Genomic DNA, 26,542 nt, shown 5'->3' with positions numbered 1-26,542 from the left:
TTGCTGTTTTATAGTAACTGTGTCATTTCGGAATCCATTCTTTACATAGTTGTTCATTTACTTTAGGGAACAAGCGGAAAATTATATTTTTTCCTTTTGTTTTTCTATCAGAATTTTTGCAAGTTGCAATAGCGCAAACTGGCATTTCGTTAATAGTTTTAAAATTTTGTAAATTCACGGCAAAAACTGAGGAAAGTCATTATAGAAAATAACAAATGTCTTAGAATATGTCACAAAAAGAAATGCTCCAATATTAGTTAGAGCAAGTAAGGCCGAACGCTCTGTTCTTGAAGTAAAAGTGCGAGCTTTGCGCCAAATTGACGTCACTAGAGAAAATCGGAGGATTGGCGCGGCGAGAGTTTCTTCAAAGGAGTGAACCAGCCCTTCTATTCTCTTTAGCCCTGAGTTACAACGGAGAGAAAGGACACTGAGAAAGCCAATCACGGTAAGGTAGAGTAGAAAATTTGCATATATGCACCATGACGTTCCGGGGAGCGTGTCGTAAGGAAATAAAACGAGCTCGCGGTGGATTGTTGTTGTTGTTAATTTACGTCGCACTAGAGCTGCACAATGGGCTATTGGCGACGGTCTGGGAAACATCCCGGAGGATGATCCGAAGACATGCCATCACAATTTTGATCCTCAGCGGAGGGGATGGCACCCCCGCTTCGGTAGCCCGACGACCTGCGCGCGAAGTCGAGCACTTTACGGTAGCACAGTTTAACGAGGACCAATACCGCACACCCTCGGTCCCTACGCAGACTGATCCAAGTGGTCACCCACCCGCACACTGACCGTAGCCAGTGATGCTTGACTTCGGTGATCTGCTGGGAACCGTGTCTTAATGATCAGTCCACTGCGGGACAGCTCGCGGTGGAAACTCAGTATTTATGTAAATGGTATTGCACAGTATACATCAGTTTAAACGAAGTGAGTTTGTTGTCACGGTGTGATATGGCCAACAGGCCACACACAAGACTACAGCTGGATGAGTTTACGCGAGGTCGAATCACTGGGAAGTTGGAAGGTCGAAGTGTGACCAGTGTGGCTGCAGAGTTCGGGATCGCCCAAAGCATCGTTTCACGAGCATAGAGCACATTTCAAAGGACGGGAACAGCTGTCCGGAGGTTTAGTAGAGGTCGTCTTCGCACAACCGCGGCAGCGGACGATCGGCATATAGTCCTACAGGCTAGATGGAACAGACGGCTGACTGCAGGAGAAATAGCTAAGCACACAGAGCAAAGTACTGGAAGCCCGACATCGCATTTTACCGTGGCCAGAAGACTGAAGAAGGGTGGTTTATTTGCAGGATAGCCCGTACGGTGTGTTTCATTAACGCAGTTCACCGGAGACGACGCTTAATGTGGTGCCAGGAACACAATATTTGGACAGATGCGCAATAGGGTCGAGTACTCTTTACGGATGAGAACGGAGTTAGTCTGACCAGTGATTCTGAATGCATACACATCTGGAGAGAGTGAGGAACACGCAATAAACCCTCGGACATCATCGAAAGATTTGGAAAAGTTCTTATATAAGGCGGTATCATGCCTGGTACCCGTACTGATCTACACATCTTCCAAGATGGTTCAGTCACTGGTGCCCGCTACTGTACCGAGGTTCTCCTTCCTCATGTGCGTCTTTTTAGAGGAGCTGTGGTTTCTGAGTTCATCTTCATGGACGATAACGCTACACCTAATCGTACAGTGGCTGTCACAGAACTATAGGAGAGTGACGATATTGCACGCATGGACTGACCGGTGAGGTGTCCGGATCTTAATCCGATTGAACACTTGAGGGAGACGCTTGGTAGCACGTCCCAAGTCACCAGCAACAATTCCGCAGCTGCAATTAGCACTAGTGCAGGAAAGGGCAACAATTCCTCACAGCTTATTAACAACCTGGTTCTCAACATATGCATATGATGACAATTCTGCGTAGCAGTCAGACCTGATCACTTCCAATACTAAAAGCCGAAATTTCCTTGCCAAACACGTGTAACATTGACGTTTTGGTCATTTGTACAATTGTGTTTTAAGCCTATATTTCAATAACGTTCCTTATTGTTCCTGTGGATTAATTTTCTTTCTTTTCTTTTCTTTTTTTTTTTTTTTTTTTGCAAGTTGTTTACTTTTCTATCTTTTTACATTTGGTAATTGGTATGATTTTTTATCGACTTTCAACCCAGCTGTTCAAGCTTACCACTAAGTCTACTAAAACCACGAAGTCCTTAACTTTTTCACACCAGTGTATAAGAATTAATATATACACTTTAACTGGGGTTTAAAAAAAATGATCAGCTATTTGAAACACCAATTTTTAAAAAAAAATGATCAGCTATTTGAAACACCAATTTTTAAAAAAAAATGATCAGCTATTTGAAGAAACACCAATTTTTAAAAAAAAAAATGATCAGCTATTTGAAACACCAATTTTTAAAAAAAAATGATCAGCTATTTGAAACACCAATTTTTAAAAAAAAATAATCAGCTATTTGAAACACCAATTTTAAAAAAAAAATGATCAGCTATTTGAAACACCAATTTTTAAAAAAATTAGCGACAGAAATGTGCCACTTTCTGATTCAGAATTTGCAACAAATGGCTCAAAAAATAAAACTATTAAACGATATGACATCAAAATAACTACATAGTGCAGCAATAACACGGGACAAAATTTACTTACACCTGATCAAATATTTAAGCTGGAATGATTCAACTTGCAACAGAAAACGTCTTTTTTTTCCCAGTCAGCAGCGTTATCCGTAGAGGATATTTGTAACTAGTTATTGAAAGTTTGAGAGATTAGATTCTTTATTTCCTAAACAGACGACAAAAATCACACTCTCTTAATCCATATGTTATTTTTAAAAAATAATGAGAGACTGACATAAATGAGGCCTAATATATACGTTACAAAGTATGAAACGCCGGTATAGAAAGAATACCCAGACAATCTGTGACTCGTTTCATACTTTACCTTCCAATTTTCGGCATTTTTTAAGATACCTAAGTATTCCATAATATGCAGGGTATCAAACTTTGCTGGTAACAAATATAATAAAAATAGGATTTAAAATCGACATCTTTTAATAATAAACGGACGTAACATATTCTTTTTTTTAGTAATGTTTAAGTTGAAAAAGAAAGGAACATAAACTTTTGTTCTAAAGATCAGATTTTCGTGCACAAAAATATTATTTTAATAGTTTGATACAAAAAGCAAATGCAGAACAGATACAAAAATAAAAGAGCGTTGAACATTTAAAAAATTGCAAGTATTTGATAATTTCCTACCATCTCTTAAATTAAAAATTCGCAGTCAAGAAGGGCATAAGAAGTTAAAGACTAAATGGACAAAATCGAAAAAAAAATGCTGTAGAATAACAAACGGGCTCATCTAAAAATGAATAAATGTTTCTGAATAATTCTTCTTGTTTAATATAGACCAATTTTTCATTCAAAACCATTTTGAACATAAAGTGCAAATAAATTTTTCCAGCTAACTTCGGTTTCTTAAAGTAGCGAAGTAGTCACTACAATTCCAAAGTAGTTTATAGTTACTACATTTAAAAAAAAAAAGTAGTTGTAGGTAGCTATTCGTAACAAAGTAGTAGTAAATGTTGTAAACTACAAAAATAATGTTTTTCCAACCACTGCCCACAGGTAACAAAATTTTTGCTTTTCCGATTTCATTAACTGATATTGTCTTACTTATATTGAAACCATTGAATTAAAGTTAAAAGGACACTATTTTTAACATAATTTTCACGGATATCTTTAAAAAAAATTAGCCTTCCAATTTATTAAAAACATTTTGAAAAATGCCATAATCGAGCAATTTTTTTTAAAATATATCATTTCTGAAATATTAGCGGATCAAGAAACAATTATATGAAATTGATTCAGAAAGTAAAAATCGCCTCTTGTTACCACTTTCATTAATAAATCATGGCAGGATGTACTTGAAATATAAATATTTTGAGTACTCATTTCCTTCAAAAATTCATTAATAAACGAAAATGTTTTTTCGCAACTTTCTATTTTTAATTACAAAACAATCAAAACCCAAATCATTATTGTATCACAATAATATCTATAATTCAATTTAATATTATATAGATTGAACTCTATTTCCTAAAACCTATCAAAACGCTGCATATAATATTCGTACAAAATATTTAAGCTGTTGTTATCATGCACTTGAATTCCGAAAGATTTGATTACAGAATTCTACCTGATTAAATTTTTTTTGTAAACTCATATACTATCACCAACAAATAATTGAAGCTTTAATGCTGAGTTAAAAAAGAAATGCAACACTATACCCGAGTTACTCTAAAAGTACATATGAATATTATAAAAACTGAACATTTCTAATAACTTATTAAAAAACTGTAATACTTTATTCATACAAACATCTGAGCTGTGGAAACCATACGGTGACCTTCCAACAGATTCAAATTGCAGTTAAAATTCTTCTGTTCTAAATCTGATTCTACCATCAAACGCAAATAATATTAAAAAAAAAAAGAAAAGTTACCATAAAAGTACAATTTAATATTATAAGAACTTAACACTACTTCTTAAAACTTTTAAAACGCTGTTACTTATTACTAAGGCCCGGATTTTGATGACATTTGCATTTTTTTGCACTTTTTGCCTTTTTGGAATTTTTTGTCCTTTATAGCATTTTTTGAGATTTATAGGGCATTTTCTTTAAATTTTGGGGCGTATTTTGCATTTTAAAGCATTTTTTAAATTTTTTGTTAATTTTTTCCAATTTTTATTATTTTTTATAATTTTTTACTATTACACTGGCTTCCAAACAATGAAGAAAATCTCTAGGATATTAAAAGGTGAAGCAACATCTGTTCAAATTGAAGAAGAATTGTCAGTAAGTGTGACCGTCCTTTTCAAGTACGCGCCAATAACATCAGTAGACGTTGAAAGAAGCTTCTCCTGGTATAAAAATTTGCTTTCAGACAAGAGACGCTCGTTTACATTTCAAAATATTAAAAAAAATTTAATAATCCACTGTAATTCTGATATTTAGTAATATTATGAGATGGAAGTTGTTACATTCATTTAAGTTTCTATACAAAATGAAAATGTTTTGGAGTATATTTTCCTTTTTTTTTGTTATTTTAGGATATAAAACATATTTTTCAAACTTTAATGAACGTAGAACAAGTATTGCATTGCTTTATATTTTTTGAAACGACTCATAATAATTTTAAAGAGTAAAACATTGTTTTGGTTCAATATTTTACTTCTATTTAAGTCATGTTATAAGGCTTTTTTAGCGCAATTTTCGCATTTTAAGGGCATTTTTTGCACTTTTTAGGGCATTTTTTGCAGTTTGTAAGGGCATTTTTTGCACTTTTTAAGGGCATTAATTGAGATTTTTTAGGTCATCAAAATCCGGGCTCTACTTATTACTAACATCTGAGCTGTGGTAATCATAAACTGGCCTTTTTACAGATTCAATTACAGTTAAAATTCTTTTCTAAATCTGTATCTAACATCACAAACAAATAAGTGAAACTTAAACACAAAGTTAAAAAAGAAATGCAACACTAATTACCGGAGTTATGGTGAAAATAAATGAAAGGATAGACTGGGAACAACAAGCAACCATCAAAGTAGATCCATTATTTAGATAAATGTTTTGAAGATGCGTTTATACGTGGGCGTATCATTATCTTTCTTTGCTTGGTAAGTCATCCGCAAAAAAAGAACCATTCAATAGTGACTATAATTTAAATTGATTTATCACATCTTAAGTAGTTAGGAAATAAGATTTGCATATATCTCCTTATCATGTTATTTAGAGGATAGGTGAAATCTTCACAAAAAAATTTTGAAGCTCGCTATTTTTAAGGTAAATTATGTGAGTTTTCTTGAGCTAGTCGAATTAAATTTCGATCACTTGCAAATGCAAACAAATGCAGGGAGATAAGAATAAAGCACGAATCTAGGGGGGGGGGGATAATTTCCATCCAAGAGTTCAAATCCATTCTTGAACTATTCGATATTTTGCTAGCTGGCATTTTAAAATTATAAAGCGTCCTTACAAATTTTATGATATTTACGATACACCATATATAATATTTTAAATTGATATAATTCAAAAACTTTAGTATTTCAATAAATTATCTAATATGTCCTTTTTATGTAAAAAGGAAAAATTATTTCTTAGCTAGTAATACCATGCGAAAAAGGTTGAATTTCGATGACTCACAGATGTGGCAGGCGATATCGGAAAGATTTATCGTCAGAAAATATCGATATTCTGCGACACATAGTAATATTTTTAAATTAGCTTATTTACATTATTTTTACATCAGACAATATTTTCGTTACCCAAACGAAATTTATCAACTCATAATATCGTATTCGGAATTTGCCGTTAATGATCGTAATATTATCGTATTTCAATAATTATCGTTTCCGAAAATACTCATTATTATATTCAATATTTCCTATAGTCGATAATAAGAGTGCATTTCAATTCTAACGTGAGGCGTGATATTAACGATATATGGTGAAGATACTTATAAAATAACGTTACCATGATATAATAATAATTCTTTCTGGAATTCCATACATTCCGAAAAATGCAAAATATGGAAGTAGCGGCAGAAAATTTAAATTTTATATAAGTCATTACTATATCAAGTTATAAAATAAGAGAATTTAGTATCACATAAAAGAGGTACGTCATCAGTACCTACCAGAACAAAACGGTTACTAGGCGATTCATGTCAGAGGGACAATCAGAAATTACAGCTTTTTTTTTTTTAATGAATACAAATAAAATTATTTCAAAGTTTTCAAATTCGGTACTAAAGGCCGGGATAGCCTGGTTGGTAGGGCACTGGGCTCATGTACAAGATTTCGTGGGTTCGATCCCAGCCGGCCGAAGACTGCCCGTGTAGTAAATGGTGACTGATGCACGTCCACCATGTTCCCATAAGAAATCATGCTTCTTAGGGTACTGATCCAGGAGTCTCTTGTCTTCTGGATTGGTTCAAAATTATAAGGCTACGGAATTGAACATAGTCGTAAACCCAAAATTGGATCAGCGGTTCAACGACAGTCAAAATAAAAAATATATTAATCAAGTTAAATCGAAAAATTTTGACTTTTAAAATTAAAATTTGGTAGAAAAAAAATTAATAAAAGAAACTTTAAATACAAATTTAAAAAAAAAAATGGTTAAATATTCTTTTTTTTTAAAAAAAAAAAAGAAAAAAATATGCAAAAACGAGGAACAGGGAAAAAAGCATTGAAAATCGGTGCAACTGATCCTCAAAATAGTGACCTTCAATGAAAAAGAAATTTATTAAGAAATGTAATTTTAACTCTTGCTGAGATAGACGCACTTAAGTATTATCTACTGATCAACAAAACCATAAAATAGAATTCAACTTAGGTAAGCATATAAAATTGAAAAAATGGAGAATTAAGTAAACAGCAAAACATTAAATAAACAAACGTTTAAAGGAAAAATAAAGTAAATATAAAAATTAAAGGGATTGGAGCAATAAAGTTAAGGCAACAGCTACAGGCCTTGAAAAAGAAATCCAAACAATTGAAAACAGAAAAAGTTAATTTTATTAATAAATTAAAACATTTTTTAAGGTTTGAAAACCTATTGGCCCTCAACAACTGAAAATAAATTTAAAAAATATTTAAAATACACAACAAAAGCGGAAAAACCAGTCTTATTCGCCGCACAGTTGATATAAAGGCGAAATTAAAACTTAAAATAAATAAATAAAATAGAAGAATTAGTCTTGTACTTAGAAATAATTGCCCTAAGTATTGTTTTCCATAATTAATAAAAATATTACGTTTAGTAAGTGATAAAAAATATGGCGTAAAGTAATGTGTTAGAATGTTAAAATATTTCAACTTCACATATTATATTACGCGTACTCCATAATTGAATAGTTTTCGATGAAGATTTTTATCAATCCTTTTTAATTGCTTATACATAATCACTTAGAGTGGAACGGGCTCAAAAAATGACTTCAGGACAAAAAGTAAAAATTAGGCAACGCTTCATAAATCAAGGGATATACACAACTAGCTACGATGGTTGAGACTGGTTTCTTCAAACGGTAGACATCATGAAGTAACTTCTTCAGACTGCAAATATTTGTGGATCTACAAGGCTATTTTAGTTTAATTTTTTTTTTTAAAAAAAGTCCCCCATTTTGTGTTTTTCTTTTCTTGACGAGTTAAACCTTATCTGCAGTTGCAATCTACCACTCAGTTGAAGGGGAAAGAACAATAATTGAGAGTTAGTAAAAACATTCTATAGCACCAAGTAAAAAATATCTGAAAATGCTATTTTTCCTGTAATACCCCGGACTTATGTACCTCGCAGCAAAACTAAATATTCAAAATCACCACTTAAAGAAATGGCGAGAGCTTTGTTGAAAAAAGTTATATATTTATTCATTTATTTCTAATAATAAGATGATTATTTATTCCAGACTTAATTTATAAATAAAATGTTTTTATGCTTTAATTTTTATGCAGGTGACAAAAAATGGGAAGTGCACACGTTTTTAATTATATGTATAATGGTATTTAAAAAAAAAGGGGGGGGGGATAACTCAAAGTTGGCTAATAAGTTACACAAACTTAGTTTTAGTTTCATTAGATACACACTAAAAAAAAATAATCGCAAAACTGCTTTAAGTTTTTAGCAATATAAATAACAGTGGTCAGAAATAGCGTACTACAAGTAGTGAAATTACTGTAGTCGCTATTTTTTCTTAGTTTGTAGCGCAGTGTGCTACTTTTTTAGCAAAAATTGTTAGTGAGCAGTGCGATAGAAAAAAAGTAGTTTATAGCTATTCAAGGAAACTACTTTTAATGTTAATTAAGTAACGAAACAAGGTTCGAAAACTTCACGGAACGGACATGAAAATACCCTTGTGGCTAAGCGTTAACAATTGTTTATTTAGTATCACGTATAACTAATATTCAACGAATAATAAATGATTTATTACTTTGGTCAGATCTTTTAAATGCGAATGAACACCTGCGAAACATTGATGTTATTTTAAAGGAAGGGAACATGTATTCGATGCGCGTAATTTCTTAGAGTAAATAAAAGAACATCAAACATTTAACGAAACTGCGAGTATTTGATAATTTACTAGCAATTCTTAATTTAAATATTCGCAGTCGAGAGAGGCATAAAAAATTATAGGCAAAATGAACATATTTTTTAAAAAATGTTTTAGAATAACAAACAGGCTCAAGTAAATATGAATAAATTATTCTTAATTCCCCATGTTTAATATAAACTAATTTTTTATTCAAAACCAACAAAGATTTTAATTAATTTTTCCAGCAAAGTTCGTCTCTTTAAATGGTGAAGTAGTAACTACATTTCGAAAGTAGTTTGTAAAAACTACGAAAGTAGTTTGTAGTTAACTACATTTGCAACAAAGTAGTTGTAATAAACTACAAAAATAATGTAGTACTGGATGTGCGTTTAAAATCAGGCTTTACCTTACTTTTTAATTCTGAGCCTTCAGGCCGATCATTACAATAATGATAAGCCATATTTTTTATAAATGTCAACTGCTCCCTAGTCTTGTTCCGAAATAAAATGTGGCTCATTATTATAATGCCCCAAGCAAAGTTTCATATATAAAACAACAATTGAAAATTCTGCCTCAAATGAACTCCTCTTGAAAAAAAGGTAAATAAAATTAATTCCTATAAAGTAAAAAATAATTAGCTTAAAAGCTACAGCACGGGCTAAAAAGGTTAACTGTTTAAAAAAAACTGTTCTTTTTTTTTCCCTCCTGTGTGTTATAAAATTGCTAATAACTAGAGGCCGGATTTTGATGACCTAAAAAATATCAATTAATGCCCTTAAAAAGTGCAAAAAATGCCCTTATGAACTGCAAAAAATGCCCTTAAAAGTGCAAAAAATGCCCTTACGAACTGCAAAAAATGCCTTTAAAATGCAAAAATTGCGCTAAAAATGCCTTATGACATGACTTAAATAGAAGTAAAAATATTGAACTAAAACAATGTTTTACTCTTTAAAATTATTATGAGTCGTTTCAAAAAATATAAAGCAATGCAATACTTGTTCTACGTTCATTAAAGTTTGACAAATATGTTTTATATCCAAAAATAACAAAAAAAAAGAAAATATATTGACTCCAAAACATTTTCATTTTGTATAGAAACTTAAATGAATATAACAACTTCCATCTCATAATATTACTAAATATCAGAATTACAGTGGATTATTAAATTTTTTTTTTTTAATATTTTGAAATGTAAACGAGCGTCTCTTGTCTGAAAGCAAATTTTTATACCAGGAGAAGCTTCTTTCAACGTCTACTGAAGTTATTGGTGCGTACTTGAAAAGGACGGCCACACTTACTGACAATTCTTCTTCAATTTGAAAAGATGTTGCTTCACCTGTTAATATCCTAGAAATTTTCTTCATTGTTTGGAAGCCAGTGTAATAATAAAAAATTATAAAAAATAATAAAAATTAGAAAAATTTAACAAAAAATTTAAAAAATGCTTTAAAATGCAAAATACGCCCCAAAATTTTAAAGAAAATGCCCTATAAATCTCAAAAAATGCTCTAAAGGACAAAGAATGTCCAAAAATGCAAAAAAAAATGCAAATGTCATCAAAATCCGGGCCTTACTAATAACCGTTTGGGTTTTAAAGTCATTTTCAGGCCTGTTAAAAAAAATTATATTTAAGTCTCTTAAAGATCCTATCAGTATTGAAAATTGCTGGGGCATTTACCACTGGGGCGACCTTTGCTACATTGAACCAACTAGAACACAATAGATGGGTCCGTGATCAAAAGAATACGAGAAAACATCAATTGCTGCACATAGTAGGAATCTCCAGAAATCTTGAGCATAATCTAAATTTCGAAAATACCAAAATTATTTTCCTACCCAAAATTTAAAATAAAAAAAAAATTCTTTTAAAGGTGACAAGTGAGTCAGACAATTTTGCAGGATTCTGATTTGTTCGATAGCAACTGCGGTGACCAATTATTGCTTTTATTTGTTATCTGTTGTCCTTTCCTTCTCTTCTCCCTTCCCTCATTATAATTAATTATTAATCTAACTAATCAACTGATTTTAATAACACAGGCATTGATTCAAAAAACAATTCATCATGTACGGAGGTGGCCACATTGGCCGGTACTCCGCGTCACCCATTACCAGTTTCCGCAAAAGTGAAATCCTTTAAATTTAGTATGATCTTTTAAAAAATCATTTATTGCTGGGCAATAAATGATTATTGCCCAGCAATAAATATTTAAAAGCATATGGATACTCAAAAAATTATTACAAATACATAATTTTTAAAACAATACAACTATCACAAAACATTTCAAATTTAATTGAAAAAGTAATACAAATATAATATTTATACTTTCCTGGGATACGGTGGAAATTTTCGGACTCAAACATACTCCACAGCTCACATTTTACGTCAATTTTTATCTCTTTTTAATTTAATCATTTTTTTTTAAGTCAGCGTGCAATTAATGTATAAAAACGAATACCGTTAAAAATATTTTATTTTGATACAAAAAATTTTAAAACTTAATTTTAATTTTAAAAAAAATTATTTTATTTAAATAAAAATGATTTCAACTTTAAGCGACACAGTGATTAGCACTTTTTTCTGAAGTTTATACTTTTGCTTCAAACAGCTGCTTAGCATTTCTTATAGATTCTGGAACAAGATTACGGAATTCACCCTACTGCATATAATTACATAGTCAGAACCTCAATGAACCACATGAATAGTCCTTTACTTCATTTGCATTCCCACAACCTCATCAAAGCACCACACAGATCAAGCTCAAGATGAATGGGAAAAGGGCCGCAAGCGGCCTCAGGTGCCCAGATATTTTATACAGTTTAAGTTTTAAGATTACGGAATTCCAACTAGGTAACAGCAAACACACGGAAATTATTTTATTGTCTATGCTTACATAGAAATCAAGGTGCTTTTTCACCAAAAACTGTTCCCTTCAAAACACGACAATTTCAATCTGCCCAAAGCGAAAAAACGAAACAAATCGGTTCTAGTGTCAGAATCATCTCAGTTCTTTAAATTTACTCAAAACTAAAATATTGACTATCTAAAAGTAATTTTTTTTTCCATTGCTGAGAAATGTTTTGAGTCACTTCTATAAAGTTTCAGATTTTAGCAGGTTTTGATGGTCTGTTGAAAATGGATCCAGTTGTAAAAAAAAAAAAAAAAAAACTATTTCTAAACCTGTTCTAAACATTATTCTGAAGAGAAAAAATGGACATGATAAATTAATAATTTAATCATAAACTAATAAAACATACCTTTTCTTCAGTCTGTTCTCGAATTTCCACTAGAGTTGATTGCAAATCTTCACATTTCTTTTTCCAATCAATTTCATCATCATTATTGGCAATATGACCATTGTCTGCAACTCCTTGATTCCAAGAAGCCTCTCCACCACCTTCTTCCCCTTCACCCATAATAGATGGAAGAGAAGATCTCGCAGATGAAGCCATACTGAGACGGTCTATAGGTCCAAGGCGAGCCAAATCTGGATCAGCCATATCGGACGTGATAGACCGCGATAACCTTGAACATACAAAATAAAGCATATTAGATATATATAAATGAAAATAAATATTAATTATAAAGATATTACTAATGAGCCGCGATTGACCAATGGCTAAAAGCACTGAGCTATAATTATGAAGAACTGTGGTTCTAATCTCAGTGGAGGCCTAAAGATTATACAGCTTCAGATCAATGGGAACCAGCTTATTTGGGAAGTGAAGGTCTGGACAACTTGTGAGCAATGCTGATCACATTGCCGTTCTCGCCATCATAATTGAATATATAACCGTTGATCACGAAATAGTGGAGACAATCTCTATAATCCCACAATTAGAGTTCCATACTGATTGTCCGCGCCCTCATTGGCGAGATTGTAATGCGCCAAGCGTAGCTTTCTAGCGTTCTTTTCTCATTCAATAAAAAATTACCAAACGTTACAGTCCACTAGACTCTATTAGCTCCGACATCTTTGGTCCTAGCGACCTGGAGCAGAACTAGCCTCAATATGAGCACAATTAACTCAATAACAAATCTTAATCGCCAACGTGGGGCAATCAAAACAAAAATAAACAAAATCCAAAAATTTTTGGAAGAACATTCAACGCAGCAGGATGCAAGCGCCGCTGCCATCATTCTCAAAAAGAAACTGAAAGTAGCAATGGAACTACAAGCATCGATATCAGAACTGATAAAAGGATATACGCTACTTCCGGAAGAAATTGATCTGAAAGATAATCTAGATGTTGCTCAAGATATAGAAGATGAAATCGAAGAAATAGAGGTAAAGATTAATATTTTACTCTCTAAAATTGATAATAATAAACCCAATGAAACGGAATCAAATGCTTCATGTACCAATATATATAAAATTCCGGATTTACCCCTACCTTTCTTTTCCGGAAAATATGAAGAATTTCAAAATTTTAAAATTCAATTTAATTCTATTATTGGAAATAATAAAGAGTTGAGCGACACACAACGACTGTGCTATCTTAAAAGCTGCCTCAAAGGCGAAGCAAAACGCCTTGAGTCAGCCCAAGATACATTTGAATCTTTATGGTCTTCACTTGAAGATAGATACGAAAACAAACGAGCAGTTATCGATTGCCATGTTAATAAATTATTAAATTTTTCAAGAGTCCCTGACGCTCCTAATCAGCTCATGCAATTAATCGATAACACTAAATGTAATTTACGAGCATTAAACTTGCTTGAATTTAAATCAAATGAGCTATCAGATACATTGATAATGCACATTTTATTCCAAAAACTCGATCCAGAAGTTAGAAAAAGTTTTGAAATGAAATTGTCGAAAAACGAAATACCCAAACTAGACAATTTTCTAAGTTTTTTGGAAGAACGTTCTAGAATTATGCAAGGTCTTAATATTAAAGAGGAAAGAAAGAAGCCCCATTTTAGTTCAAGGCCAAATACAGAGAAAATGTATTTAATTAAATCGAAAGTGAATAACCCATGTTTATTAGGTTGTAGGGAAAGTCATAAACTTTATAAATGCGATAAATTCAAACGAATGAGTGTAAATCAGCGAATTGAAATAGTAAAAACTCATAATTTGTGTTTTTCATGCTTAAATAAGCACTTTCCTAATCCTTGCATGTCTAAATACACTTGCTTTTGTAAAAGCAAAGATCATCATTCTTTACTTCATGAAAATATGAGAAATGAGTCATTTACATTTGATACAGCAGTAGAAGAGAAAAGGGAGACAGACATCTTGTCACCCCTCTCCCCTCCTTTCATTCCTTCGAACACTTTGTTTACGAATAAAAACGAAAATGCTAATTGCGTGATTTTAAATACGGCGGTTGTTTATATTAAAGATGGGCAGGGCATATTTAGACCATTAATAGCCACTTTAGATAGCTGTTCAAGTTCGAATTTAATAAGCAGTAGAGCTGCTAATTTATTGGGTTTAAAGAAACAAAAAACAAATGTTCCGATTTCTGGTGTTAATGACTCGTGCATTACAGCTAAATCATTTGTTCGTACCGAGTTAACAAATGAAGAAAATAATAAATCTTATTATTTAGACTTGTTAATAGTTCCAAAAATTGCGGTTCTTCCACCCACATTTGTAAACATATCGAATTTAAGTTTATCTGAAAGAATAAAACTTGCCGATAATAATTGGAATAAACCAAAACGAATTGATGCTCTTTTAGGAGCAGAATTATTCTTCGAACTATTGGGTACGAATAAAATTAAAATTAAGGATTCCCAATTAATATTAATTGAAACGTTTTTTGGTCATGTTGTATCGGGAGTTGCGAACAACTTTAATTCTAATTTAGAGAAAATTAACGATTCGTGTTTTTTACTTGCTGAAACCGAAAATCTTGATAAGGCGTTAACTTCCTTTTGGGAAATAGAACACGTAAACGAAAATAAACCAATGGTTGATGACGAATTAAACTATTGTAATGAGCATTTTTTAAATACTCACTACCGAAAAACAGATGGTAGATACGTGGTTGAATTGCCGATTAAACAACAATATTCAGCTAATATTTCATTAGGTGATTCAAAACAAATTGCGTCTAAGAGATTAAAACAATTATGGAATCGCTTAGATCGTGATCCTAAATTAAAAGAATTGTACATTAGTTTTATTCGCGAGTACGAATCTTTAGGTCACATGGAAGAAATTTGCGATGATTCAATTCCGGATGAAGGATATTTTTTACCTCATCATGGTGTATTGCGACCGTCCAGCACTTCAACTAAATTAAGGGTTGTTTTTGATGGGAGTTGTAAAACTACGAATGGAATGTCCTTAAATGATTTTTTATGTAAGGGCGGAATCCTACAGGACGATCTTTTTACAATTATGGTTCGTTTTCGAAAGCATATTTTCGCATTTACGGCCGATATAAATAAAATGTTTCGGCAAATCGAAATAAATCCGTTGCAAACTAAATATCAAAAAATTTTGTGGAAAGAGGGGAGGGAGGAACCTCTCAAGGTGTACAATTTGAAAACCGTTACCTATGGTTGTGCATCCAGTCCCTATCTTGCTACAAGAGTTCTACATCAAATTGCAACCGATGAAGAAAAGGATTTTCCTATTGCCTCTAAGGTTCTAATGGAGGATTTCTATATGGATGACTGCCTTTCGGGGTCAAGCAGTATTGAAGAATTTAATGAACTAAGACAACAACTAACTAAGCTCCTTCAAAAGGGACAAATGAAATTACATAAATGTCGTTGTAATGCCATTGATACTTCAACGGAATCATCTCAATCGTTTCCCTTCAAACAAGATTGTGCAGATACTACCATAAAAACTCTGGGAATACTGTGGAATAGTAGAAAGGATACTTTTCACTTCAATGTCACAACGGCTTTAAGCTCGAATTACACTAAGCGTGAAGTGCTAAGCCAAATTGCTAAAATCTTCGACCCATTGGGCCTACTTGGTCCTGTTATCTGCAGTGCTAAAATATTCATGCAGCAATTGTGGCTTTTAAAATGTGAATGGAACGAAATGATTCCACCTCACGTCTACCAAAAATGGGACAAATTTTTACGATCTCTTTCTTACATAGAAACTTTGCATATCCCAAGATGCATTATGATCCTGGAACTAACGATTATTCGACTTCATGGCTTTGCAGACGCTAGTGAAAAGGCTTACGGTGCCTGCATCTACATACAAACTGTTTCCAATTCCAATGTGCCTTCCAGTCAGCTAATTTGCAGCAAAAGCAGAGTGGCTCCTATTAAGACCATAAGTATCCCCAGACTTGAACTTTCAGCTTGCTTACTATTGTGTCAACTCGTGCATCGAGTTATTTCATCTCTAAAATTTAAATTCGATCAAGTCATCTTGTACTCCGATTCCACGATCGCATTAGCTTGGATCAAGACCTCACCCCATCTTCTCAAGACTTTCGTCAGCAATCGAGTGGTACAGATACAAGAACTGTCCAAGGACTTTCTATGGAAACACATTGCATCAGAATTTAACCCGGCAGATGCCTTGTCCAGAGGTCAAGATGCCTTTGTTTTTTCTACCAATAAACTTTGGTGGAAAGGCCCTGTGTTCCTGAGTGAGAACATAATTAAAAACAATGAGCCTGAACTAGATTTAATTCCTGACTGTGAACCTTTTCAGAAAGAACTGAAACCAGTTCTGCTACTGACTTCAATCACCAACAATGACTTTATTGATGACTTTTTAAATCTTTCAAATAATTACATGAAACTAATAAGAATTTTAGCTTTTACTTTTAGGTTTCTTTCAAATTGTAGAAATGTGAATAAATTTAGGGGTCCTCTCAATGTAAAAGAATTAGATAAAGCCAGAAATGTTATTATAAAACAGGTGCAAGGTGAGTACTTTGTTGCAGATATCTCAGCCTTAAAAAAAGGTAAGCCTGTTCCTGTAAATAGTAAATTGAAATTTTTGAATCCCTTTTTAGATCAGGATGGTTTGCTTAGAGTTGGTGGTCGGTTGACCAATTCTAATTTGAATTATAATTCTGTTCATCAAATAATATTACCTCCTGGTCATAAACTTTCTAAGATTATTTTTTCTTATTTTCATTTTAGAGATTTGCATGTTGGTCCTCAAGGACTATTAAATACAGTACGACAAATTTTTTGGCCAATCAGTGGCAGAAAATTAGCTCGTCAAGTTGTGCATGATTGTGTGCAGTGTTTTAAAATAAGGCCAACAGTCTCTTCTCAAATAATGGGTGATCTCCCTCCTGAGAGGGTGATTCCTAGCCCACCCTTCTCGAACGCAGGACTTGACCTGTGTGGTCCATTTTGGATTAAATATCGTAACCAGAGAAAGGGGTTATATAACAAAGTATATGTAGCTATTTTCATATGCATGGTCACTAAAGCTGTACATTTTGAATTATTGTCTGACTTAACAGCTAGTGCTTTAATAGCTACACTTAAACGGTTTTTTGCCCGCAGAGGTAAAAGTTGTACTATATCTTGTGACAATGCGTCCAATTTTGTTGGCGCTTCGGCGGAGATAAGCAAATTCTTAAAGTCCTTAAATGCTAAAAAAGATAATTTATCTGGTTTCCTTTCATCGGAGCAAGTACTGTGGAAATTTCTACCCCCTCGTTCACCAAATTTTGGCGGATTATGGGAGAGAGGAGTCGGACAATTCAAGTATCACCTTAAAAGAACCATTGGTTCTACGAAATTAACAATAGAAGAATTTCTTACTGTAACTATTCAAATAGAAGGTATACTTAATTCTCGTCCTCTCTCTCCTATGTCATCTGATCCAGAAAATTATGAAATTTTAACTCCTGGACATTTTTTAATTGGAAGAGCAATTAATGCACTTCCTGAGCAAAATTTGATTGATTTTAAAGAAAATTTGCTTAACCGATGGCAGAAAACTCAAAAAATTGTTCAAACAATTTGGAAAAATTGGTGTAACTCTTATCTCAGTCATTTACAACAAAGATCAAAATGGTTGTTTCAAAAACAAAATGTAAAACCAGGTATGATGGTTCTGGTAAAAGAAAGCAATTTACCTATATGTAAATGGGTTATAGGACGAATTTCTGAAATTATCACCGGTAAGGATGATAATGTCCGTGTGGTTTTCGTACGCACACCTCGTGGAATTTTCAAAAGAAGCATTTCAAATATTGCTGTATTACCGATTGTTAACAATACTTAAATTTATATGTTGAATTCAAAATGTGAAAAAATAATTGTATTAATATTGCTTAAATTTGTATTTTTATTATTATTTCTATTATTGTTGTTATTTTTATGATTATTGAAACATTCAAATGTCAGAATATTTCAATGGGGGCCGGGATGTCCGCGCCCTCATTGGCGAGATTGTAATGCGCCAAGCGTAGCTTTCTAGCGTTCTTTTCTCATTCAATAAAAAATTACCAAACGTTACAGTCCACTAGACTCTATTAGCTCCGACACTGATTCGATTTAGTTGATTCAAACAAGATCGGGTCCAAGTTATAGCTGTAAAATACCCAGGTTTTTATAACTTGGGGTAAATACCCTGGATATTTTCCCGGGTAAATACCCGAAATTCATAAAACCCTGGGCTTTACAAAATTATATATATTAAAGGTACTATTTAAGTTTTGCTTATATGGTCATTCTAATATGCTATATCTATGGTCTCTTCTTCTATTCGATCATTTTATTTTAATTTTTATATGAGAATGGCTTGATCATCCTGAACTTTACATTTATCATAATTCAAACAAACAAAGTTTTGAGAAATATATTTTTAAAATGCAATTTTTTTTCCCTTCAGATTTTAAATAATTTATTGTAGATCATTTATCATACAAAACTTTTGCTGCATATGAACAATATGTAATCCTTCTCGCATCCATAATTAGTTGTGATGTGATGATATTCGAACAATAACGCTTAATGTGTTCAATTAAATTCGCAATAAATATTTGAGTTTCGATATAGATATTAGTAATTGATTAAAAAATATAGAGATTAATAATAATTTTAATTTTCAGAGGGGTAAAAAACATATGCTACTGATAGCGTGCATGTATCAATATTTTTGCATGTTAAGTTTAATAGGTTGTTACGCTTCTTCCCTTATTAAAAAAAAACTTTTCTGGGGGAAGGGGAACTACTATGTTATCTAGATTTAAAATTAAATGTTTAACTTATTGAATAACTCTCTAAACAAAGGTTTACATATATTATTACGTGAAATATAATAAATAAATAAAATATATATTAAGTTTCACTACACTTAATGTTTTAGAGAACAGAAATTTAATTATGGGTACAATACAAGAATAAAAAATATTATCTCTATTTTTTTTTCTTAATTTAAATACATAAAATTTATTTGGAAATTTTTTTTGAATAAACTTAATGTTATGATTTTTAGTCTGATTAGGATATATCAAATAACACTAATAACAAAATCACACAAATATATAATAATTCATGTGAACCAAATTTTAATCACAAATATCGTTTATTCTTAATTAATCAATATTTTACATAGAATTGAAAACAGTATACAAGATCTTAATAAATTTAACTTAGTCATATTTATAATTTCTAAACAATAACTACTTCTTGCTTAATTGTATAAATTGTCTTGTATTCTAAAGGTTAAGTAGTATTTTGCTCATTGTTTGTAAAATAATTCCTGAATATGAAAATTAAATTCCATAGTTCAATATTTTTTGTGTTGAAATTGTGAAATTTTAAAATTTCACTAAAATATCAATAATTTTAAAAAATCGTTTTTTTTTTTTTTATTGTTTCTAATAAGATGCAGGAAAAAAACTATTTAAGCAATATTAAATGATTTTAAACATTATAAAAAACTTATTTATTTTAAATAAAATAGTTTTATAGCTTTTTTTAAAAAAAAAAATTAGATACGAGATTTCAGTTTAATTTTATCATTTATATTAAATCTATAGAATTAATAGAAACAAACAGAATTAGGTAATTTTAAAATTTTTACTTCTGCTCATTCATTTTTTCTATTCCATCCTGTTTATACCAGTGCCTTGAAGAAAAAAATATATTTATTCACTTAAATCACGTAACAAAGCCTATTGTTTATTTTTAATTTCCATTTTATAATTAAAGTTTTATAATTTCCAGAACTATAAGCAAGACAAAATCATGGTCACATGCTTTAAAAGGGACAAAAACCTGATTTTGGGTATTTACCTAACGCAGGGGTAGTGAGTAGAGAATTTATAAATGCCCCACCCTCTGGATATTTACCCGACCCACATCTATAGTCCAAATTAGAAAGAAAATTATAGTATCCTCTTTAAATCAACAGCAAAGCAAATGTGACTATTATTTATATGAAAATCTGTAAATAAGCAATATTAGTGTTAATACATTGATGATAAAATATATAGAATGCTGAAATCATTTTTATTATTGGTATTAAGGGCGTCTAGCCAAATCTCTCAACAAAAAATAAGCACCTTTAAAGTACTTTTTAAGCACTCAAAACATATTTTTAAACACTATATACATTAACAAAATGCAAAATAATTTTTAAAGACTTTACATGATCATGATAAAATAATTAGTTACTGACAAAAACTCTTTTCTTGATTATATTAGCCACCATAAAAAGATAGAGAGATTTTTCGGTTCGATTTCAGAGGGTGGAATACGTAGCGAAAATCGACATGGTAAAGAAAAAAAATAATTTTCAAAAAGGGAAAATTAAGCATTTTTTAAAGACACCTTCCAGGGCTTTAAAAAGAACGAAAATTGAAACCAAGCACCTTTAAGCATTTTTTAAAAATACTACGCTCAATGTAAATATAGTGATTCGAATGAACTGATTCGAAGTAAATTTAAATCAGTTAATGATTTGAATAGGTAATCTGAATCAACTAAGTGAACAGATTCGAATAAACTTGACGATTCGTATCGCCCAACACTGCCATCAAAAAATATAGTATATTACCTTTTAAATCCCATACTTACAAACGGTATTATATCAAAAATATTTCTTTTTAAATTTAAAAAAAGTTTTTTCGTTTAAAAAATGAAACAAAAATTTTTTTCTTTAAAAAATATTTAAACAATTTTTTTTTTTAAAAAAAAAGAAAAAAACTATATTATTTTTTTTTAAAGAAAAAAAAAAGCAAAACTTCGACAAGCATAAAATAAACTACTTCAGAATATCGCTTAAGAAACCAGCAGATGGAAGGGAACTACAGGCCATGGACAGAAAAGGGGCAGTTGTATTTACCCTCTATCCTGCAAATGCAGGTTCTAAAAATAAAATAAAAATTGGACACAGTATGATGCTTTTTTTATACATACAATGGTATGGAAAAGCCGGTATAAAATAAAACAGCAACTATAGGGGGGAAAATAAATGGGAAAAAAGAGGGTTTCCTTTACCATCACGTGACCGTGAATCTTTTTCTTCACGTGAGAGAAGAGAAATAGATTTGTAAGGACCCTTTTTGTTTCGCAAGTGAGCGGTTCTTTTCTGATTGTTTATTTGAGAATGCATAATACCCCTCATTCTATGAATGCTCAATGAAGGAAAAAAGAAGGAAAAAAAAAAACTCCATAGATGAACTTATGACAGAATAAAAGGGAACTGTTCTAAGATAAAATAGAGAAGAACTTATCATACACATCTCATTCTTTGAACAGAACTATTTCTAACTGCTTCAGGATGTTTAGATTTGTTTTCGATTGAGTTAATACACTTTTTTTTTCTTCGGAAATGCTAAAAATTTGCTACATTATTCTAAAGACTCAAAGCAGGAGAAATAAAGCGAATAACTAAGTGTTACATATATTTTTTAATGTACGAAAATAAATACTTTGGAATATTTTTTTTTTCGCGCAAGTTAGAGTAGCATTCAAAATAATACAACAAAAAAAACTTAATAACTTTTGATTTAATTGTCTGATTTTAACGCATTAAGATGCAATCTTAATAGTTTGAGGGTCTAATCTCGATATTACACAGTTCCTGGCCAAATTAATAGACGCACTATAAGATTCTATGTAAAATCTTAATTATCAGGAGATCTAACGCAGCTTAATTGTTTCTACGCGACTGAAACCAGTTTGCACTTGTTTTCGTGTATAAATTGGTGAAATTAGACGACATATAATATAAATGGGACAATTGAATAAATTAGACGATAGATTACATACATATAAAATATTTATTGTATTAGGTATTATATTATTATATTATAATAATTAGACGTAGTGAAGTGTTTTAATAATTGCATGTTTTGCACGAGTTTATATGCAATACTCTTATATTAAAACATAAATGTAATGAGTCATTATAGAGGAGATTTTTTATATACTTCGCATTATTGTATTTATTTTTAACTTATTGCATTACAATGTTAATCAATTAATACACGTACATAAACAAGTGTAGATCGGTTTCAGCCGCGCAAAAACACTAAAGTTGTACAGTGTCACCTGATAATTAAGATTTTACATAGAATCTTACAGTGCGTCTAATAGTTTGGCAAAGGATTGTATGTCAGATAATATGCTAATTAATTAGTGCAATAGATATTTAAAATTATAAAATCAGACAAAAATTATTTTCTCTGAATAAGCAAACCTTTTTTACGGTGGATGTACATTTTTAACCCTCAAAATATAGAGGACGGATGTAATCTTAAAAAATAGTCATCATCAAAATAGCCAATAACTGTTTTCGCCAAAAGATAGTTAATGGAGCGGGTAAAAGTGCATCTATTGAAAATCACGTACCTGTGTGAGGTTGATCTCTATATCTTCTTGACACCAATCAGGAATTTTTCCAAGGGATAAGACTTTAGGGAAGAAAATATTCTAGTTTTCGTAAAGCTTACGTAGTATTGAAATAGGGTAGCTCAATAAAAAAAAAAAAAATTTAAATCAATAAAAATTAATTAAATATTTTCAAAATAATTATGCAGGATAGCGAAATTGCTATAGATATATTATTGAATTATTTTAATTAAATTGTTGAATATTAAAAAATTAATTAGCATTATCTAGAATTTAAAATTAAATTTTAATATTCATTTAATTCTTGTGATAGAGTCTACAACTAAACTTCTTTTAAAGAATAATAATGTGAGCTTCCTTAAATTAAGTGAAATAGCACACGAATTTTTCGAGAGTTTTTTGAAATATTATCCCCCCCCCCGTAGAGTATTATAAGAGAGTTAATTAAATACTATAAATCTTCTTTTTTTTTAAACAGTTAACATATGCTTTGCTTTGAATCGATTAATATGCTATCTTGGGTGTTTCTTTCAAAGTGGATTACAAAAAAAAACAAAAACAAATTTTTAATTTATTTTTATTTTCATTTCTTTTAATTTAATCTTTTAAAATTTAAAGGTTTAGAATATTATATTTCCTGACTAAAAATGCTAATCGAATTCTTGCATATACCTTTTTTTTTAAATCAAAATAAACTATAAAATATTGTATTCCGATTTTTCCTCCTGTGTCGATTAATGAACAACACCCCCCCCCCCAAAAAAAAAATTAATTCTCCCCAATAAAAATAAAAAAAGCAATAAAATATACCCCCGCAGAGTAATATAAGGGTTAATTAAATACTATAAAGATTTTTTTTTACAACAAGCATATACTTTTATTTAAATCGATTCTTGGGTGTTTCTTTTAGAGTGACGCAAAAACTAAGATGAAGTTCTACATTTAAAAAATAAAAATCTAAATGGCATATATTACATTTCGCAATTGAAAATGCTAACCAAACTGTTGCAGGGTTGCATTATGTTTCTTTCGTTTTCTTTAATTGATTTTTTACTTTGTTGCATTCTGTTTCTTTCGTTTTTTTTTAAATTGAATTTTCTTTCTTTTTTTTTTTCGAAAGTAAAATGAACTGCAAAATATCATGCGCCTGCCGATCACATTCTGAATGAACAACCTCCTTTTATTTAATATGTCCAAATAAAAAGAAAAACAGTAGTTAGGTTACTTGGGATTCAAACAAAAATGCAAGTTATTCTTTTGGTTAGAAATTTTTTAATTTGTCATATATAGAAACGATATAAACATTAAAAAAACTGGGTAAAGAAATTCTTTGGCATAAAATCTAAAAAAATCTGTGATTAAATCTTAAATATTTTACGATAAAGTATTTTACTAAAGTATAGTACTAAAATATTTTACTAAATTCTTAATCTAAATTTTTAATTTTAGTATGTTAATGTTTTCGTTACTCCTTGTCTTGCATTTTAAAACTACGGAAAATAATCAAAGTTAAAAATCACAAAATAATACATATTAACCGTTTAAAATATTATAGTTGTAAAACGAGTGAAATAGAATTGAGTAAAAACAAGCTTAACAACCAGTAAAATGAAAAATTGTTCTTTTATAAATGGCTGAATATTTTTAAGGGGTTGAATTTCAGGTTTTGTAAAAAAGATATCATTTTTCGCCCATTAGTGGAAGTAAAAAATGGCTGTGCGCTTTGAATACATCGAATCCATGCGAGGTAGGAAATTTTATTTCTGGGAAACCTAATACCAATTTCATATGAAATGATTTGGATTTTAAAAGTGCATTAATACAAATGTGATACAGCAGGATGCAAAGCCTCATTAGTTCTAGAAAATGGTATGATAACGGGACACGAGGAAGAACATCACGTGTCTAACATTTGAAAAGAAGTAAAACATGCCTTTTATCAAATTTCATGCTATTTGCTTCAAAATTCGACATTTTAAAAAACAATGGTGTAAGTAAAGAACTTTGTATAAATTTTTCTTTAAAAATAATAATATTAATAAAAGCTGTAATGTTGCATATACATCGAATACGCCAAACATTCCAACTAAATTTAAGAATAAAACAACAACCCTACGTGTAAAGGAACTACTGCTTTCTTTTTGATAATTGATTTTAAAGTTGAATTAGGTGAAAATTAAAAGTTACACTGTCTGCAGGAATGATATGCCCTACCCCCTACAAGTATTGCCGTCATATTCACCATATTCTGGTTGTCCCAAAACTCATGGTACAAACGTTAGGAGGTTTTAGACGAGCACAAATCACTTTACTTTACACCCATGCACAGTGGGACAAAATCAGAAAAATGCGGCCAAAATTAGAAAATTAACTTCAATGTTCTAAAAATTGATCACCTATAGGTTTGCTGATTTCAAATATGAAGTCAAAATTTCAAAAAAAAACAAAATGGCGGATGATTATTGAAAAAATTGTAAATAAATAAAAATTATTTACTGGTAGTTTTTGAGATCTTCGATTACAAATTTGTGGTTAATAAATAAAGTAATAGATGTAAAATCGCAAATATTTATCAAAACAAATTTAAACTAAATAAATTGAATCAAAATATTTAAGATTGTTAATTACAAATTCGATTATCGAATTTAAAAAAAATAATGAATCTATTTTGCTAGATATAAAAAATTTTGAAAATGTTATAACAAAAATAATAATCTCAAGTCTATTTCTATAATTTTTTCATTAATTTTATCATTATTATAAAAATGACACGACTATAAAAATCGATATATCAGCCAAATTCGCAAATATTCGCAGGTAATTTTTTTTTAGTTCTTGAGTATATATACCAAACAAATGTAAACATTTTTTTTTACCTCGGCAACATAAGGCTTTTTTTTTTATAGAGAACCCTAAAGTTACAATTTCATTGTACTGGGCAGAAAAAGGGAAATGGCTCTGGTTTTAATAGTATTTATATAAAATAATGAATTCATATATATCTTAGAAATACATTTATGTATAAATCATGCATAGTTTTAATATTTTTATTTACTATAAGGATTTATCATATTAATAAAAATTTAACTGAAAAATTTAAACTTTTTATTTCGACTTTGTTTCCATTTAATTGCTATTTCCATTACTAAACCAAAAAAACAAAATACACCTTCATATTCCTTGGATATTTTAATACAAAAAACCATATTGAGAATTTTTTTTTTTTTTATAACTTCATTTTTTTTATTTTTGACCGCGAAAAATGATTTTTGTTCCACAGTGCCATGGTCCAAACGAGCGCTTCCCAGCGACTGGCATAAAAAGGCTGCTCATAGAATCTTCCTTCGCGCTGCGGATCACCAAAGAGATGGACGCGTACTCAAATAAGGGAAAGATGCATTACATGTACGGAACTTCAGACAGCAGTAGAATCTTCAAAGATTGTACCAACAGCGTTTTCCAACAACATTTTATTCTGCTTTATTCTAATTTATGGGTTTTGTATGAAAAAAGTCAACAGTTTTTCGTCAAAAAGTGGTAATCTAAAAAAATATCAAAGTTTAATTTTCTTATTTTAGCAACAATATTACTTTTTAAATTTTACTATAAGTTTATTTTAATAAACAATATGCTATTGTCACGAGAAAACATAT

At 30.7% G+C, this 26,542-nt stretch overlaps 1 protein-coding gene across 4 annotated transcripts in view; it reads right to left on the bottom strand.

Annotated features, from left to right (window-relative positions):
- The window catches only part of LOC107446025 (uncharacterized protein CG43867), a 229,731-nt gene that overhangs the window by 144,013 nt on the left and 59,176 nt on the right, over nucleotides 1-26,542 (bottom strand). For all 4 annotated transcript variants that reach the window (XM_071188138.2, XM_071188136.2, XM_071188137.2 and 1 more), the window contains exon 2: nucleotides 12,386-12,653. In XM_071188138.2, coding sequence (XP_071044239.2) covers nucleotides 12,386-12,628 — 243 coding nt within the window. In that variant the 5' untranslated portion in view covers nucleotides 12,629-12,653. The remainder of the gene's footprint in view (nucleotides 1-12,385; nucleotides 12,654-26,542) is intronic.

The sequence above is a fragment of the Parasteatoda tepidariorum genome, chromosome 12 (assembly GCF_982258835.1).
Source record: "Parasteatoda tepidariorum strain Cologne lab strain chromosome 12, Ptep-v5.0, whole genome shotgun sequence".
NCBI classification, from domain to species: Eukaryota; Metazoa; Arthropoda; class Arachnida; order Araneae; family Theridiidae; genus Parasteatoda; species Parasteatoda tepidariorum.
Note: the sequence above shows the minus strand (reverse complement) of the source record. Positions and strands in the feature narration are given on the sequence as shown.